The sequence below is a fragment of the Periophthalmus magnuspinnatus genome, chromosome 6 (genome assembly GCF_009829125.3).
Source record: "Periophthalmus magnuspinnatus isolate fPerMag1 chromosome 6, fPerMag1.2.pri, whole genome shotgun sequence".
NCBI classification, from domain to species: Eukaryota; Metazoa; Chordata; class Actinopteri; order Gobiiformes; family Gobiidae; genus Periophthalmus; species Periophthalmus magnuspinnatus.
In genome coordinates, this window is record NC_047131.1 from 19,619,290 (window position 1) to 19,635,060 (window position 15,771).

A 15,771-nucleotide genomic window follows, 5' to 3' on the forward strand; every position below is an offset into this window, starting at 1 on the left:
CCCTTGCATTTTGAAAGTAAATTTTTTAAAGTTAAGCAAATATAAATCTGTCACCTGTTGTCCATTGCAATTTTAATATATAATCTAGAATTGTTTGACGTCACGTAAACAGAATATCATTTCTTATGCTTTTCCAACATTACAGAATACATCAAGTCTGTTATAGTGTATCCATTTTTTCAACACTTGCACTTAACTCGTACGTAAAATATGAATGATGACTTTAATAAAGCAAGAATAACACAGATGTTGACTTGGGGTCACATAAGCTGACCCAGTCCAGCTGTGGGCCTGTGTGATGTGGGGTCCCGGGCTAGTGCAGAGTCCTGTTTTAAACCCATCCCAGTCCAGTCCTTCAGATCCCAGAGCATGGCCTTCTTTATATTGTCTTTGAAGCAGAGGCAAGACTTGGTCACAGTGGTGATAGCTGTTTTAGCTAGAGCCACTTAGGGATATGTGTATGGTTTATTTTTGTCTGATGTGACCACTGTTGCATGGGAAGAGTTGGTTCAGTGACAAGGGTAATTAAGAAGAGGGTTTACTAAAACGAGGGTCCTCAATCACTGGTCTGGGGTCCAAAAAAACAGGCTATGGACCATCATTCACAGGAAAACCGCTATGTCCCTGTGATACTTGGAGTAAATTAACCTGGTAAACAGTAAACATTTGTATTAAAGGAAGTTTATGCAAATTTCATAAACTTGACCCATCTACCAGATGCATAGTAAACATGTTCACATCAAATATAGCTTTTACTGATAATAACAAATGCTGATTAATTCTTAATTACAAGAAGATTTTAATGATGTTTCATTTATGTATGTTACAACTTTGTGTTTTGGTTCTCAAGATGATTTTTGCATCAGAAAGTAGAATGAGCCTCTCTCAATGGGTTGCCAGTTTCAATGTTGAAATCCAGTTGGTTTAAACTTAAAATGCATCTCTCTGATCTAAATGGTCACTACCTAAACCCCAGTACCTGCAGTCAATTATTAATCATTGCTAGTGCAGCCTCTGCCCTTTCACATGAGGAATGGTGTGCCCATATATTGAGAATAAGAAAAACTTGCTTGTGTCTCTCTGCAGGTTTAGACACTGGCAGCCCAGGTTCAGTTGTGAATTGTTATAACATCACCCTACTTATAATACATTTACTGTGAATTATGTGCCTGATTATATTAGAACTTGACAAAAAAAAAGTAATTTCCGTCCTCTAGTCCAGTCTGTTACAAACCACAATGAACTATTAACCTGCACACACTATGAAATACAGCCAATTGTGGAGGCCATTTTGTAATATTTGTCTGCTCTTTAGCCCTTTGACAAGAAATCAGAGAATGAAAAAATCAACAAAATGTTTCAAAAAATCTCTATGGAAACAAAGCATTCCACTAAGCCAAAGTCAACTGCTTCTCAAGCCGTATTTGTGGTCTTGTTTGTCGGCTAATATTGACACGTTCCATTTCCTGTCCTGAGTTATGACCTAATCCACAATATGGCTCACGTTTTGCTACTTTTGGGAACCTTTTGGCAACTGGCTTGGATTTTAACCATAAACCCAAAATAGCCAGCCCCAAAATGCTTAAAACAATAAAATGAAATTGCTTTAAATATTGGATAGGAAATAGATTTTAAATTAAGCATTCATATTGTACCCCAAGACAAACAACATGTAGGCGCCATTGTCTAAAATAATGTTTATTCTGTATAAAAATTCAGATAAAATATTGTCAGGAAGAAAAGGTGATTTGTACAGGCTTAATAGGCAATATTTAAAAGTATCCAACCAGTACAAGCGTTTACAGCCAAAAAGCATGCACTTTCCACAAAAATAAAACATACATTTTCAAATCATTTTCATATTTGAGTTTGTCTGTAAAATATAACAAATGCAGTTTACCTATCAAGGGAAATCAAAAATATATATCAAAGCATTTATTACATAAGTGTACAGTGTTGAAAATAGATACTACAATCATAATATAACCAAGTGGGGAAATGTTGTTACTCCTCAGAACCAGAACTCGGAGACAAAGACGTGAACATTGATGACATTTTGGCTGGACTCGCCCTGGGTGCTGAGGTTGCGCATGAGCAGCTTGAGGACGGTGGAGACTGGACCAATCAGAGGCTTCACCTGCCGCACGACGCCTGCAGCAGAGAGAGGACATGACATGAGTGACAGGTATCAACACTGGCAATAACAGGAGACTTCAGGAATATTACGTAACACACACTAACGTATGCTTGCTTGATGGCTTCCTGCAGGAGAGACAGTAAAAATAGTCCTGGATTTGCAGAGGTAAGTCTATGTTAGATAAGTTACCAGAGAAAACTGAGCAGGAAAAAGTTGTATGACAGTTATATTTTTTTCACTGTTAATTAAATTTAAGGTACTTTATTGTCCTGTAGGGAAATTTGTTCTCTGAGTTTGACCCATCCTTCAATGCTGTTGAGACTACATGTCAGAAACGCACAGGGACCCATCTCCAGATCTTAGGCTTGGTCAGGAATACCTTGGCTGATGATCTTGTTGCATCAAAAGTTACCTGGGTTTTTGGCACATCCTTGAATATTGCTATATTTCTCTCACAATCCTCAGTCCCATTTGCCCTGTTCTCTCTCGTGTTTGGGGCCTACAAAATTGTTCATGGTTTGATCAAATCTGCTAAATTACACGTCAAGTCTACTGCATTAAATGATGTTTTGGTTAAAAAGCTGAAGCTGAGTCAGGAGTTTCAGTAAACCATCTAATGATGACTTTACTCCAGTCCCGGACTTGATTACTCCATGTCTGACACTGCAGTGGACTTACGCTTGAGGCTCTGATTCAACATCGAGAAAATGACAAAGCAGTCCCTCCATGTCTCTGAGTTATGAGGCTCTGGTGAGGTCCTTATAACAAAGCAGTAAAACCCTTTGATGGACCATAATGAGACATCCCCTGTGTCTTTTGTATGACAGCAGATCTCCAGATGAATTCTCCTCCTCTCTCTCTGTTTCCTCGTTCTCTCCTCCTTCTCCTCTCTTCCTCGGGGGCCTGGTGTTGTGGCACTGTGTCTGTGGCCCACCAGGCTAAATGAGTCCCATGTGTTTGATGGAGGGGAGCTGGTGCAGTCACGCGATACAGGGAAAAAGGCATTTCTTCAGGAATCCATCTTTAACTCTGGGAGGGACCAGTCATCTGAGCCCCCTCTACTCTCTCCCTCTCTGTCACTGTTTCGCCCTTTTTACATCCCATCTGTAGATTCCAGGAGATTTTGTCGATAAGAGCTATAGTAGTGAAAAATAGGCTTGATCCATCACAGTTGGCCCTTGCTGTTTGGATGTTTTGGGTCCCTGTTGCGTAGTGACAACACTTGAGATTGGGCAACTGCAGTTTTATTGTTTTCCGAAGCGCCAACAAAAAGACATATTACTTCCTTATATGCCAAACAACAGACATAACATCCGTATAAAGAGGTGGAAAAAGTGATTCTGTTTGTTGAGAGATGATCAAATATTGAAGTAGTGTGGGAGTATAATGGCCAATCTGGACAGTCTATTCACTGGGTGTCAAAAGTAAGAGCACTTGTTGGGTCTCCAAGCCACATAAGGAGAGTGAGTCAGGAGCTTGCTGGATAGTCAAATAGAGAGGACTACAAATATTGAAATTTTTGTTTGTAATCAGGAAAAAGTCAAGAACAGAAGTTTAGAATCTTTCAAACAAAGGCAAAGTAAATTTTTTGTATTTAAATTAAAATTTGAAATTGTAGTACTACACGAATGAGTTCATTCACATTCGTGTAATACATGCAAATAATCATTTATGGGCAAGTTTGAGCACTTCTCTGATGGACTGTAAATTGTATTAAAGCAAGACTGTATAACTTTCTAGAGGTGGCACATCACCTGCATGATTCTTTGGAAATTAGGGATGCACACTGGTTAGCTGGGCTGGGTATCGCTTCCATGATATCGGATCAGCTGATATCCTGGTTGGTCCTTTTATCGGATGTAATAAGACCATTCACTGGCATGTTGATCTAGAACGTTTGTAATGTTTGAATTTGTATTCCTACAAAGCTGTTCATTAGTTACTTGCTGGATAAATAATTTTATTATTATTATTATTATTATTATTATTATTATTATTATTATTATTATTATTATTATTATTATTATTATTATTATTATTATTACAAAATGTATCCAACTGTGTTGTGTTAACTGTGTTTTGATGTAAATAAAATGCTTTTTTCGCTCTGCTACAGTGCATCCCTAATGGCAACAGAATGTTTAAAGCATACTTTGGAATATTATACATGGAGAAAGATAGGTTTTATTCTGTTCTGTAACATAACAACAATTAAACCAAATAGGTGAAGGCCCTTCTCCACGTCAAGAGTCAAAAGTAGCAAACACTTTCTCTGGCATCAGTCTTTAACAGTGCTGATATAGCAAACACAGGCAACCTGATGATCCTGCACTTAATTAAAAAGAACATCTTGCAGTCAAAATGGTGGGTCCTAAAATTGAAAAGAAACAATTTTGACAGTTGAATAAATACAATTTTCAAGCCGCTCATCAAAACAGAGCAATATGTGGAATGTGTCGGAACTGTTAGTGATTTGTACATTTTGTTTGTGTGGGAAGTGTAACAGCAGTTTGGCAAAATTTATTTTTCTAAATTGAAAAAATAGCTGAAAGTTGAGTGTTTAGTGTTCTTTTGTTATACCACACAATTGACAGTTTCAAATTTGTCAGTCAGCGACTTGCTGTGTTGGAAGTGGAGACAGATATGGGCGTAAATTCTATGGAAAACAGTTTACCTCTGGCTGCAAGATGTAGAGTAAAGGAACATCTGGAAGAAGCAAAGACTATGCAGCTGCACCGCTCAAAACTTTGCATATACGTATATTTGTTAGTGTTTCTGAAACTGTGGGTCAGGTCCTAATTGTGTGATACTATTTGCTGGAAAAGATTAAGAGCTGTCTAGACAAAGACTAAGTCAGTGTTTTTACAGAGTTTTTAGACCTCAAAAAGACCTTAAACAATGTGGACCACAGAGTCTTGAACAAACAGCAGCCTTTCCTTTAATATGCTTTAGTATGGTTCAAGAGATAGCTTAAGGGCAGACTGCAATGTATTAACGTGAATGTTGTTAAACACAGACTTCACTCTAATGGCGTGGGGGTGCCACAAGGTCCTGTGTTAGGACCACTGTTGTTTGCTCTATATATGACCTTCCATACTTCTACCAGTCTGCTTACCATCTCCACCTGGTTTGAGCGATCCTACTTGGTTTAAATGTTAAGAAATTAAAGCACAGCCTTCCAACAGCCCTTTTATGGTTTGCAAAAATGATCAGTCAAAAAGACAAAATTACTTTGAAACATAAATGAATAGTAACTGAAAGTTCTAAAGTCAGGTCAAAAGTGTGTGCAAAAAAGTTAAACCAAATCTGAGCTGTTTTTATTCAATCAGAAGGGAGCTGTCTCAACAAACAGTTCTGTTACATTTGCAAGCTATACCTCTGTTTCTGCCTCACCTCATGGTTGCAAGCATCGGCCTCAACACTTGAGGATCATCATTGTACAAGCAGGTAATTAAACTAATTGACAAAATATGGTCTATATCCAATAAATAAAATTAATGACCTTTAAATCAATTAGTTTACAATGGTCATTTAAACAACAATTCTCACTGTGCAACCAACAAGCCAAACGTATGAAATGTTGATATTGTTAAGTGCATGACCTCTCGCGTACCCCTATTGCATTACATCTGTATGTTTCCTTAAAGCCATTGTAAGTGCAGCAGTTTGAACTTGGAGAAAGTGTCTATCCTCCACACAGCAGTGAACCTGAGGTGAAACCACAACCACACACTCATCTTTAACATCTCCTCCACAGAGCAGCCACAGAGCAGGTTTTCTCTGATTAGATAGTTAGCGCACACCACCTGAATTTTACATAAATAAACTCATGGAGATCTGGAAAATTCGGCATGGTCATGTTATATGGGGCTTCTACTGTATATCTAATCAGTGTAAAAGGTTGGAAAAGGTTGTATGTGTTTCCATTTAGGTGGGGCAAAAAGCAAAGATGAGAGTAAAAGTTGTGACAGTAACCATGTTGTCTGTAACTGCTAAGCCATAACACATAATGAGTTATACGCTTGCTTGAGTAGTATGACTTTTAAACATTTGGACTGCTTTTAAATGTCCAACAGTATGGCAGTAAACTTATCACACCTGCAATTCAATTTTAGGCTTTGTTGTTGCAAAAAAGAAAACTTCTTACAATGAGTGGGTTGCCTCTCCACAGATCTGACCTTCAGTGTGGCCTGATGACATCGCATCTTTGTCTCCATGGATATAAATACATTTTAGACAAAATCAACTTTCTGGGGCTCTCTACCATGTTATAATGTTGTTTACTCATCAAAAACATGCCTGAAGATCTTTTAGATGTCATCCATTCCTGTTTGAGTAATCTTGCAACTGCATCTTCACAAACCTGATGCAATGTGCAGTAGATTCATTAGCAGAATGAACACTGAATATGTTGTGTTGGTGCTCTGAAGGGGGACTGACTTCGAGGGAAGCGCAAAGGAAGGGCAAACTCAGAGTGTCAAAAACAAAAGTGAAACTTATAAACAGATTAATACATTCAGTGTAACAAGGTGATCTTAATATGTAATGTGTTAAAATATAAGTCTAATATTCCCTCTTTAATGCCACATCTTAGAACAGTCCTGCAAAGAAATAAAACAGAGCAGAATGTTCCATGGTGTACCTTTTAACATTGATTTTTTTAAAGTCAAATGTTTGGCTCTTCCTTCCACTCCCATACATGACAGAGAGTAAAACCAACAGCATGTGGAAACTGGAGGTGCACATTTGTCATCCCTCATGGCCACAGGGGTTACAATATTGAAGGCTTACATGTAAACAGTTACATTTCAGGGTTTTTCTGGTTTCTACATCTCAGCTCGAAAGTAAAGGACAAACTCCAAAATGAGTGGCTTTAGCACCAGAGACAAATGAAAAGTGTGTGTTGGCCTCACCACAGTCTGGGTAATGACACAGTGCAGCAAACCACTGGAGAGCATCCAGGTGCTGCTGAGAGCACAAGAGGCTGCAACAGGGATAAGTCTATGTGCAGGACAGGTGAAGGGGCAGATTCAAGTAATGTGAGTCCAAACAATTACAAAAAGAATCAACAACTGGTTCATGTTTTAGTTGGGAATGATTTCAATTCCCATAATAACATTTAGGGATGGACAGTATGGGTGCTAATATTGGTGATATCTGAGTTTCTTTTCCATATCTTTATTGGCCTGACAGAGAAAAAAGATATTTTAATATGGTGATGACAAATAATATGTTAGTGCCATATGAACCATTTTGTACTTTGAGGACTTCGGGGACTGACCTCCTGCTGCTGTCCAGAGTCAAGATGAAACATGGGGAATCAGGTGTTTCAGCTTTATGCAGCTAAAACCTGGAACAGTCTTCCTGAAGACAGGCCTCTTGTTTGATGTTTAAACCCAGGCTCAAAACGAGACTGACTGAAAGGTTTTTTATTCTGCACTCTTCTCTTTTAATGTTAATTTTATGATGCTATTGTGCTATATAAAATAAACTTGCATCCTAGTCTCTGTGTGCCCATGTGTCAGTCCCAGTTTTGTCCTCAGTGTGTCAGATGTGTGTGTTTTTACCGGGCTAGCGAATACAAATACAAAAATGGAGAATGCAATATAGCTAAAATGTTACTGTATGTTCAAGAATCTCATAAATTTTTACAACAAATGGTAATATATCCTCAAATACATACACTCTTACATTATTTTTATTTATTTTTTTACATTTTTTTAAGTGAAACGTTAATATATGTTGATATTGTTGCATTGTCTAAAGTTGATTATCAGCCACAACTGCATGACTAACATTGGCTTAAATTTGAAAAAACGTAGTTGATTGTAGTAGTGGGACTGTTTCTTCTAAATAATTGTACTCAAACAGCCAGATGTGTGTTACAATTACAAAGTCTACAATATATTAACAGATTTAATAATATGGTTAAAATATTTATTTTTTTTAAATTTGACCAAGTTGTTCTTGGAGTGTGGACTGATTTCCAAAAGCAAAAGTCAAAAACCCTGGCTAACATGCTCCCCTGTCATCCCATTAGGAAAGCAAGCCGTTCCAAAAAAAAGTTTTCAAATTCTGTCAGCACATCTAATTTATAATCTCTTTAAATCGCTTAGCACAACAGAATAACCCACTGTGCAACTGTAACTACATAGGCCCCATAAGCAGTGTTTTTACAATCTGAGGCCCTGGCCTGGCAGAAGACGGAATGGCCAGGCTGGGACGTCCTAACATGAGACTGACCACTGCATAGGCTAGGAGGATTTGTAGACCATAATGTGTATTTAGATATTTTAAGGCCAATTAACAATGAGTCATATACAGATATTTATCAAATGGTCTGTAGGTCTTTGTTGGACAGAGTCAGCACTGTCCAGGGAAATGCTCTTTTTTTGTCTTTTTACAGCATCTGAAAATGAAATGTCTGCCATTATCTAAACTTTGCACATTATAACAATTTCATAGACCCATAATGTTAAACTGATTGACATGAAGGTGCTGTATGTGTAGCTTTGTCTTAAAGTCCTAATATGCCATTTTCTGGAAGTGGCAGGTCACCTACATGATTCCATAGAAATAGAAAGTAAATGTTTTTCAATGTAATTAACAATTAATTTTGTTCAAATAAATGAATACATAGAATAAGTAAAAAATAGCTTTCTTACAGCACATCAGCTTTATTTCTAGATTCACGGAAGATTAAAAAAAAAAAAAAAAAAAGCTTTATAATTAGATGCAGACAGCACCTAGTGGTCCAGTTTTGGCCGTAAGAGCTGCTTTTACAATATATCTGTACAGATTTTACTTTATGATGGGCCCCTTTTAAAAATACATATTGTGCTTTTCTCTGCTATAGTTATATTTTAGATATTTTAAATTGCAATACTGATTGAAAATGGCTTAATTAAAGAAACAAGGCTGCTGATTTCTGGGTTGGAAAGTTGCAGTGCCTCAAATCTTACACATATTACTGATTGAGAAAATTGGAGTACTGGGCATGTATCTGTGGAAATGAGGTAGATTGGAGCAATGACGTCTTGAATACAAGACAATAGATTACTCAAACATGCAAGAGTTGCTCTAAATAGCCTGCATCTTTGAGTGGGTAAAGGAGAAGGGAAAACAATTATAACATGGTTAAAAGCTCTGAAAAGACATTTTTTAGACTCTTAAGTACAGAGTAAACAATACACTTGAAAAATGAGGAATGTGACTATATACCTGCTTTTATTGAAATGTAAGTTTTATGATCCTTTACATTATTGCATCTCCAATGACTATAATCCTACAGGGAAGAACATTTAGGAGCGCATATTAACCACAACTGTAAAGTGGGTGCATAAAGTAGATCAGAGCCTCTTAATAACAGGGACAGTTTTATTGCATGTAATAAGTACTGCGCAAGTGTATGTTTGACTGTATACATAATTTGTGTCTGCAGGCGTAACATATGTGCATATAACTGCCTGGATGTCAGCACAGAGAAGATAACAGAGCACTAAATGGGTACATAAACAACAAGATTTAGAGCGGTGGTTCTTATACTGTGATATAGGTATTTTGGTGCGTGGGTGGTACCTGCATATGAAGTCGTCTTGATTATATTTAAAGACATTTTGGTTCAATTATGGTTTTACCTGTTTTGTGTCCTGGAGCAAGACACTTTACCTGATTTGACTTGCAATGATCATCTAACTTATCACATCAAATTGCAAAAACATACCTGCCATTTTTTTACATTAGTATTATTTCTTTACAGGACCAAATCTGAACCAGGTCTTAAAAGGGGTCTTACCATGTAAATAAACTTTTGTGACACTTTAACCTTGTTAATCTTAAGTAAGCTTACTCTAGGTTGTATTTCAACTGATTCATGCATGTGTTTTGATTAATCCATTCATGTTTTGGGTAAGGCAAGGCAAGGCAAGTTTATTTGTATAGCACAATTCGTACACAAGGTAATTCAAAGTGCTTTACAGAATAAGAAAGACATAAAAAAAAAATTACCAGAAGAGTGCAGAATAAAAACCTTTCAGTCATATGCACAGCTAAACAGAACCGTTTTGAGCCTGGATTTAAACATTGTCAAAGTAGAGGCCTGTCTCACATCTTCAGGAAGATTGTTTCAGGTTTTAGCTACATAAAACGTAAACGCTGATTCCCCATGTAGTCTTTTCTAAGAGAAAAAGACTACCTAAACATTGTCCTGCTTTCGAGTCTTGAGTGCCAACCCCCTACCTCCATGCACAGCTTTGTATTTATGGTTCAAAGACTTCAACACTAACACTAGGTCACACTCATATGGTTCAAAAAATGTCGACTGCTCGTTTTTAGTTTCCAACAGAAAGTCAATGGACCTGTTTCTGTTATTACACTGGTGTAGATAATATCTAATATTATCTTTTACAATGAACCAAATATAAATTAACAATCTACAAATATCACATACATATATGGCACCACAACATTCTATAGACCAATAATATTTATTATGGATAGGTCACCCCTAAAATTAATGTTGTTAAAATGCAGAATTTAGTTGTAATATTGCGAGATATAAAGTGCATCCACTAATAGAAATGATGATCAGGTCCAACATTTATGAATATATATTTTGGATATTTCTTGTAAGAATACCTTGTGATTAATAGGGAAATCTGGATGTTGCCGCCCCCCCGCCCCCCCATCTGAGAGTATGATATCATCACACTGTAAAATTTGAAAACCACCAAATGGCTCTATAACACTAGATCATGTTTATAGTGTGTTTTGTCATAAATTTAACTTGCAGACTGTCCTAAATATTTCTCAGCGCTGATCGTTTTGATGATGAGTGTTTTAGACACTTTTGTTTTTGTGTATTTATCTGCGCTCTTGTCTCACTCCACTCAACAGCACAACCACAAACTCCTCTGGATCAGGAGGAGTCATGGCTCACACCGACCGCTGAGATTCCTCCTCCCGCTGTGGACAACCACGAGGACTGCCATGGCTACCTGAGTACACAGCAGACAAACTTTCCACATCCTATTCATTCATCTCACATGCCCCACTGGCTGTAAATAAAGTGTGCAGTGGTCAGTGCATACCTCCACAAGTAATTCACCAATAAAATCAAAATAAGATGCTTTTTCAAATTCAAGAACCATATCTGCTTATTTGGTACTCTAAGATCCCACTTGCCACTTTACGGCATGATACCGTAAAAATCCAGGAGAATATGGATTACTCAAGCATGCATGAATTACTCTAAATACAAATTCGAGTGGGTAAATAAGGGAAAACTATTATAAAATGGTTAAAAGCTGATTTTGCACAATATGTCTGCTTTAAAAACAGACTGAACAGTGCACTTGAAAAATAAACATGTGACTAGATACTGTGCCTGGTTTTAATCTGTGCTGCTAATCTGTGCGACTGGCCCCCTAACCTCCATCAATCACTCATACACAATACATTAGCACAGAGTGGGTGCAGGGGGGGGGTACTGTCATGATCCTGCCTTTCCTGTTCTCCCTGTGTGCTCTTCCCCCTCCCTCACCTGCCTGTGCCTGGAGCTGGGCGGAGCTCTCGGCTCCTCCCGTGCGCACCTGCTGTCTATCTGGCTAATCACCACACCTGCCATGGATAAGATGAGATGGGGGAAGACACTCGGTGCGAGATCGTCTGTTTGGACTCACCCTGTTTGTGCTGCGTTTGTCGTCTTTACTTGTTCCTGTCGTGCCTGCGTTCCTGTCGTCCCTGTGTTCCTGTCATGCTCCGGCCCTGGATGTCTCCTGCCCGCTCTGCCCTACGCCCGTCTGGTCTGCCTGTCGTCCTGTGGTCCCTTCATGTCCCCGGTCCCTGTGTTTCCTGTGTTCCTGCTCACCTGCTCACCTCCAGATCACCCTCTGTTTGTACTTGTCCCATTTCTACAATAAATCCTGTAAATATTCCCCGAGTCTGCATCCTTTGGTCCGCTACACACACCCGTTATGACAAATGTGTATTGGACAAACCTGGGATCTACCCGTCAACCTTTCAGTTGGTGGGCAAACACTTCAACCAATGAGTCATCATGACACAGTTGAATTGTGATCCTCTGAAATCCTTCCATGAAAAATACTCGTAAAAGAGACAATGAAGAATGACTGAACCAACAGTTTGATTGCCTGTACTCACTGAGAGTCATGTCGGCTGATAACAGTTAGTCAGCTTTATGGGTCAAGAAGGAGTGGGTTAAATGATTCATGTGTTTTATAAGTGTTAAAGATGAAATCTATTATTCTTATCAGGCCATTAGACCACAGTGTTTCTATATACAGCATATTATTATCACAGGGATTGGTGCATGGGGCTGGATGCACCACCTAAGAAAACATTCAGTTTCTGATCACAACCAGATCCAAAACATGTCAGGGCTATATCAGATCTAAACATGGGCAAAATCAGGTCTAAAATAGGACTATACCATAACTAAAGTAGTAAATGGGGACTAAACGTATAATCCAAAGGCGGACTTAAGTAGAACTTCAGAGGAACCTTGTGTACCACTGGAAGTACTTATACCACTTATAGTTGTAGCAGTAAAAAGACTGATGGATGTTTTAGCATTCCAATGTTATCGTCTTGCTGTGCTGTGAATGGATTACGTGTTTTTAAATCAAAGCTACGGTCAGGACAGCCCTGACTGAAGGCCAAGAAAACCTTTTAAAAATCATTTTGTCACCTTAGAGCAATAGATTCTGGGGATTCCTGACTGCCTCTTTTGTCCCATTTGGAAAACATCAGAAGTGTCCAAAAATAATGGCCAAAGTTAACTTGAGTTCACACACTTGTTCAATAGTGGAGCCTCTATGTCTGCTACTTTTCACATCTCAGCAAACTGTAACACTGAAAACTCCACTTCCTCTATGCAACAAGTAAGCTAGTTTCAAATTATTTTTGCATTTTTTTAACAATACAATCAAAATGGCCTTCTCTTTTGAACAAAGTATTTATCAAACTGTTGCTAAAATGCATGAGCTGTATTCAGACAGTATCCGGGCAGATTAGGGAGAGAAATAGCTCTCTTGACATAGCCGTTTGATGTGGTGGGTACATAAGTGCTCTAATTCTTGGCGAGACACGAGAGCCTAGAATAGGGAAATGAAACAATACATTTAACCACATGAAGAAACAAAGCAGGATTATTCTGCACATTTTTTCTCAATCTTCCTCTTTGATTGAGTGTCATTCTCTCTGACTTAAAAGACATACTGTACATATTTTCATTGTTGCCAAATAATCACAGAATTTTTACACAGTTAAGTCACACACATATGGGTTATAGCCAACTGCAATATAAAAGTTGATTAGATGCAATGGCTTTAGTGACTGTGTGACAATCTGTGCCAGAAACAGGACAAGGAAACAGCAATCCTCAGATTCAAAGATGTGTAATCGATCTACAAGTGCTTACACAAATGGGTTAGGACTGTTGGAGCTGTTGGTTTCACACAATCAAGTTTAACTGGTGTCATCTGTGAAGAATACAGCATACGGGGTATTAAAACTGCAAAAGTCAAAAGCATGGTGAACATGCAGTGTACTTCTGCTGCTGCTGTGCCGAAATGTTGCAGCTAATATATCAAAAAGTGAATTATAGTTTAGTTGTATATAAACCTGTGTGAACATATTTTCACATGTGCATTAACATTATGCTTCCATTTTTTTCATTTTCTAACTTTTGTAATGGGACCAGGAGGATTGAACATATAACATCCTTACCAGCAAGCACTGACCACTCACCCATAATGAGCCTTGTGTGGGGTGAACTAAGTGTACTTTATTGAATGGCACAAAACTATGTGTTTTAATATTTCATTCATTTATTGAACAGTGCTTTTTAGATACACCAGTTCACAAAGCACATTTTTATTTGGCAATGCTATGAAGTCGGGGTTAGACAAAGAGGACATGGCTATTAAACTAGCAACTAAACATGGAAACTAGCTTCAGCTATAATCTGGTGCAAAGCATCTATTAATGTTTTTTTGCACATTGTCCCTTCAAATAAACTAAACTAAACTAAATTTTTTCGATCTCTTAGAAAAGTTACATTTTATGTACACGCAAACTATTTCTGCATGTGTCATGTAGGTACTAAAAGAGATCCATCAAGTGTTTGAATATATGTTATATTGATAAGTGGTTATGTTCTTAGCCTCCTGACCCTGCTCTTCCTCTCACACACTAGCCCCACATCCATCTGCTGCCCCAGACAAGGAAGACACCGCTGCCTGCACCTGTGCCCACCACCACTAAATCACAAACTGCTAACAAGTCAATCCAGGGAATATAACGTCAATACAAAAAAATAAAAATAAATGTTTATGTTCTTATTATGCAAATGTACTGTTACTTTAAAATAAATTTTAAGGTTGAACTGTGTGACTTCTCTGGTGGAGGGTCTGCCACCTGCTTGTCTCAGTCCAGTCTTCTGATATGATTATATTCTGTCTGTTTCTTCATTAGTAACCTGCTGGTCTCCATGGAGATTTTATTACTTTGTTTGGAATGTCCCACAGTATTCGCCTGACCAGTGATCCGTTCTACATTCTGTTTGAATCCAGAAGGGTTTGGAACCAGATTATAGAGCCTCTGTCTATCTGTCAGTCATGTCCTCTAGAATTGGGGAGACAGGATAGAGTTTCAGACTCACTCATCTTTGTCAAAGGATGTGGTTCTGGCTGGCCAGGTAATCGCATTATGTCTTAAACCTATCTATCAGAATTTCAACTGTTTATTCCTCCGAAATACTTCAAAATCTAAGTGGATTTGTCTCTCCACAGAGCTGACCTTTACCTTGGTCTAGTGGAACGTTACAGGCAAAGCAATAACATCTTCACTGTCACAAAAAAGGTACAGACCTTCTACTGGAAAAATTACACAGAGCACCTTTTAAAGAATATAACAGATATAGACATGCAGGTAATCAATGAAACGTAGTAATACGAGCTATTATGTACTCTTTGTGCCTGTCCCAAGCTGGAAAAAAAAAACACTAGGGCATCTGACATAAAACCTAGCTGGAAGATAACATCGAGGGTAAGCCAATATTACGTAAAAAAATGAATTAAAATGTGTAATTCGCTCAAGTACAATACATTAGTATTGCACTGATTTATACACTACGTTGTTCCAGTATGTTCCAGTCCTTGGTTCTTGAGGACAGTAATGATCCTCCATAGCCATGTTTAAGTGAATGGTACTCTCCGTCTGACCACATGATTGGAAGGGGACACCACATATTGGTCAGGACAAAAATAAGCCTTAGTCTATTTGTTAGGGCCACTTAAGGGCCACTCCTCCACAGAAAGAGACACAGGAAGTCCCCCACAAGTTGATGACAGCTCCTCACTGCAAAAGCCATAACCAACTGAGTAAAAAGGACGCCAAGATTCAAATGTTGCCTCTAGGACTTGTTTAGTTTTTTGTCCTTGAATATTTTGTAATACTCTGGGAATGTGCAAAATTTTTCTACCTTCTTGTAAATTCTTACCACACTATTCCCCTCAAATAACTTTCCATTTTGTCTGATTAGGGCTTGTCTGGTCAGGTTCTCATTTGAAATGTCATTCATTTTTGTGGTTATTGAAGTACAAGTTTTGGTT

The 15,771-nt window shown here is 38.1% G+C and overlaps 1 protein-coding gene across 1 annotated transcript in view; it reads right to left on the bottom strand.

Annotated features, from left to right (window-relative positions):
- Window positions 1–1,684: 1,684 nt before the first annotated feature.
- Window positions 1,685–15,771, bottom strand: part of fbln1 (fibulin 1) — a 31,192-nt gene continuing 17,105 nt past the window's right edge. The window contains exon 17 of the mRNA XM_033968051.2: window positions 1,685–2,151. Within this exon, the coding sequence (XP_033823942.1) occupies window positions 2,012–2,151 (140 nt within the window). The 3' untranslated portion in view covers window positions 1,685–2,011. The remainder of the gene's footprint in view (window positions 2,152–15,771) is intronic.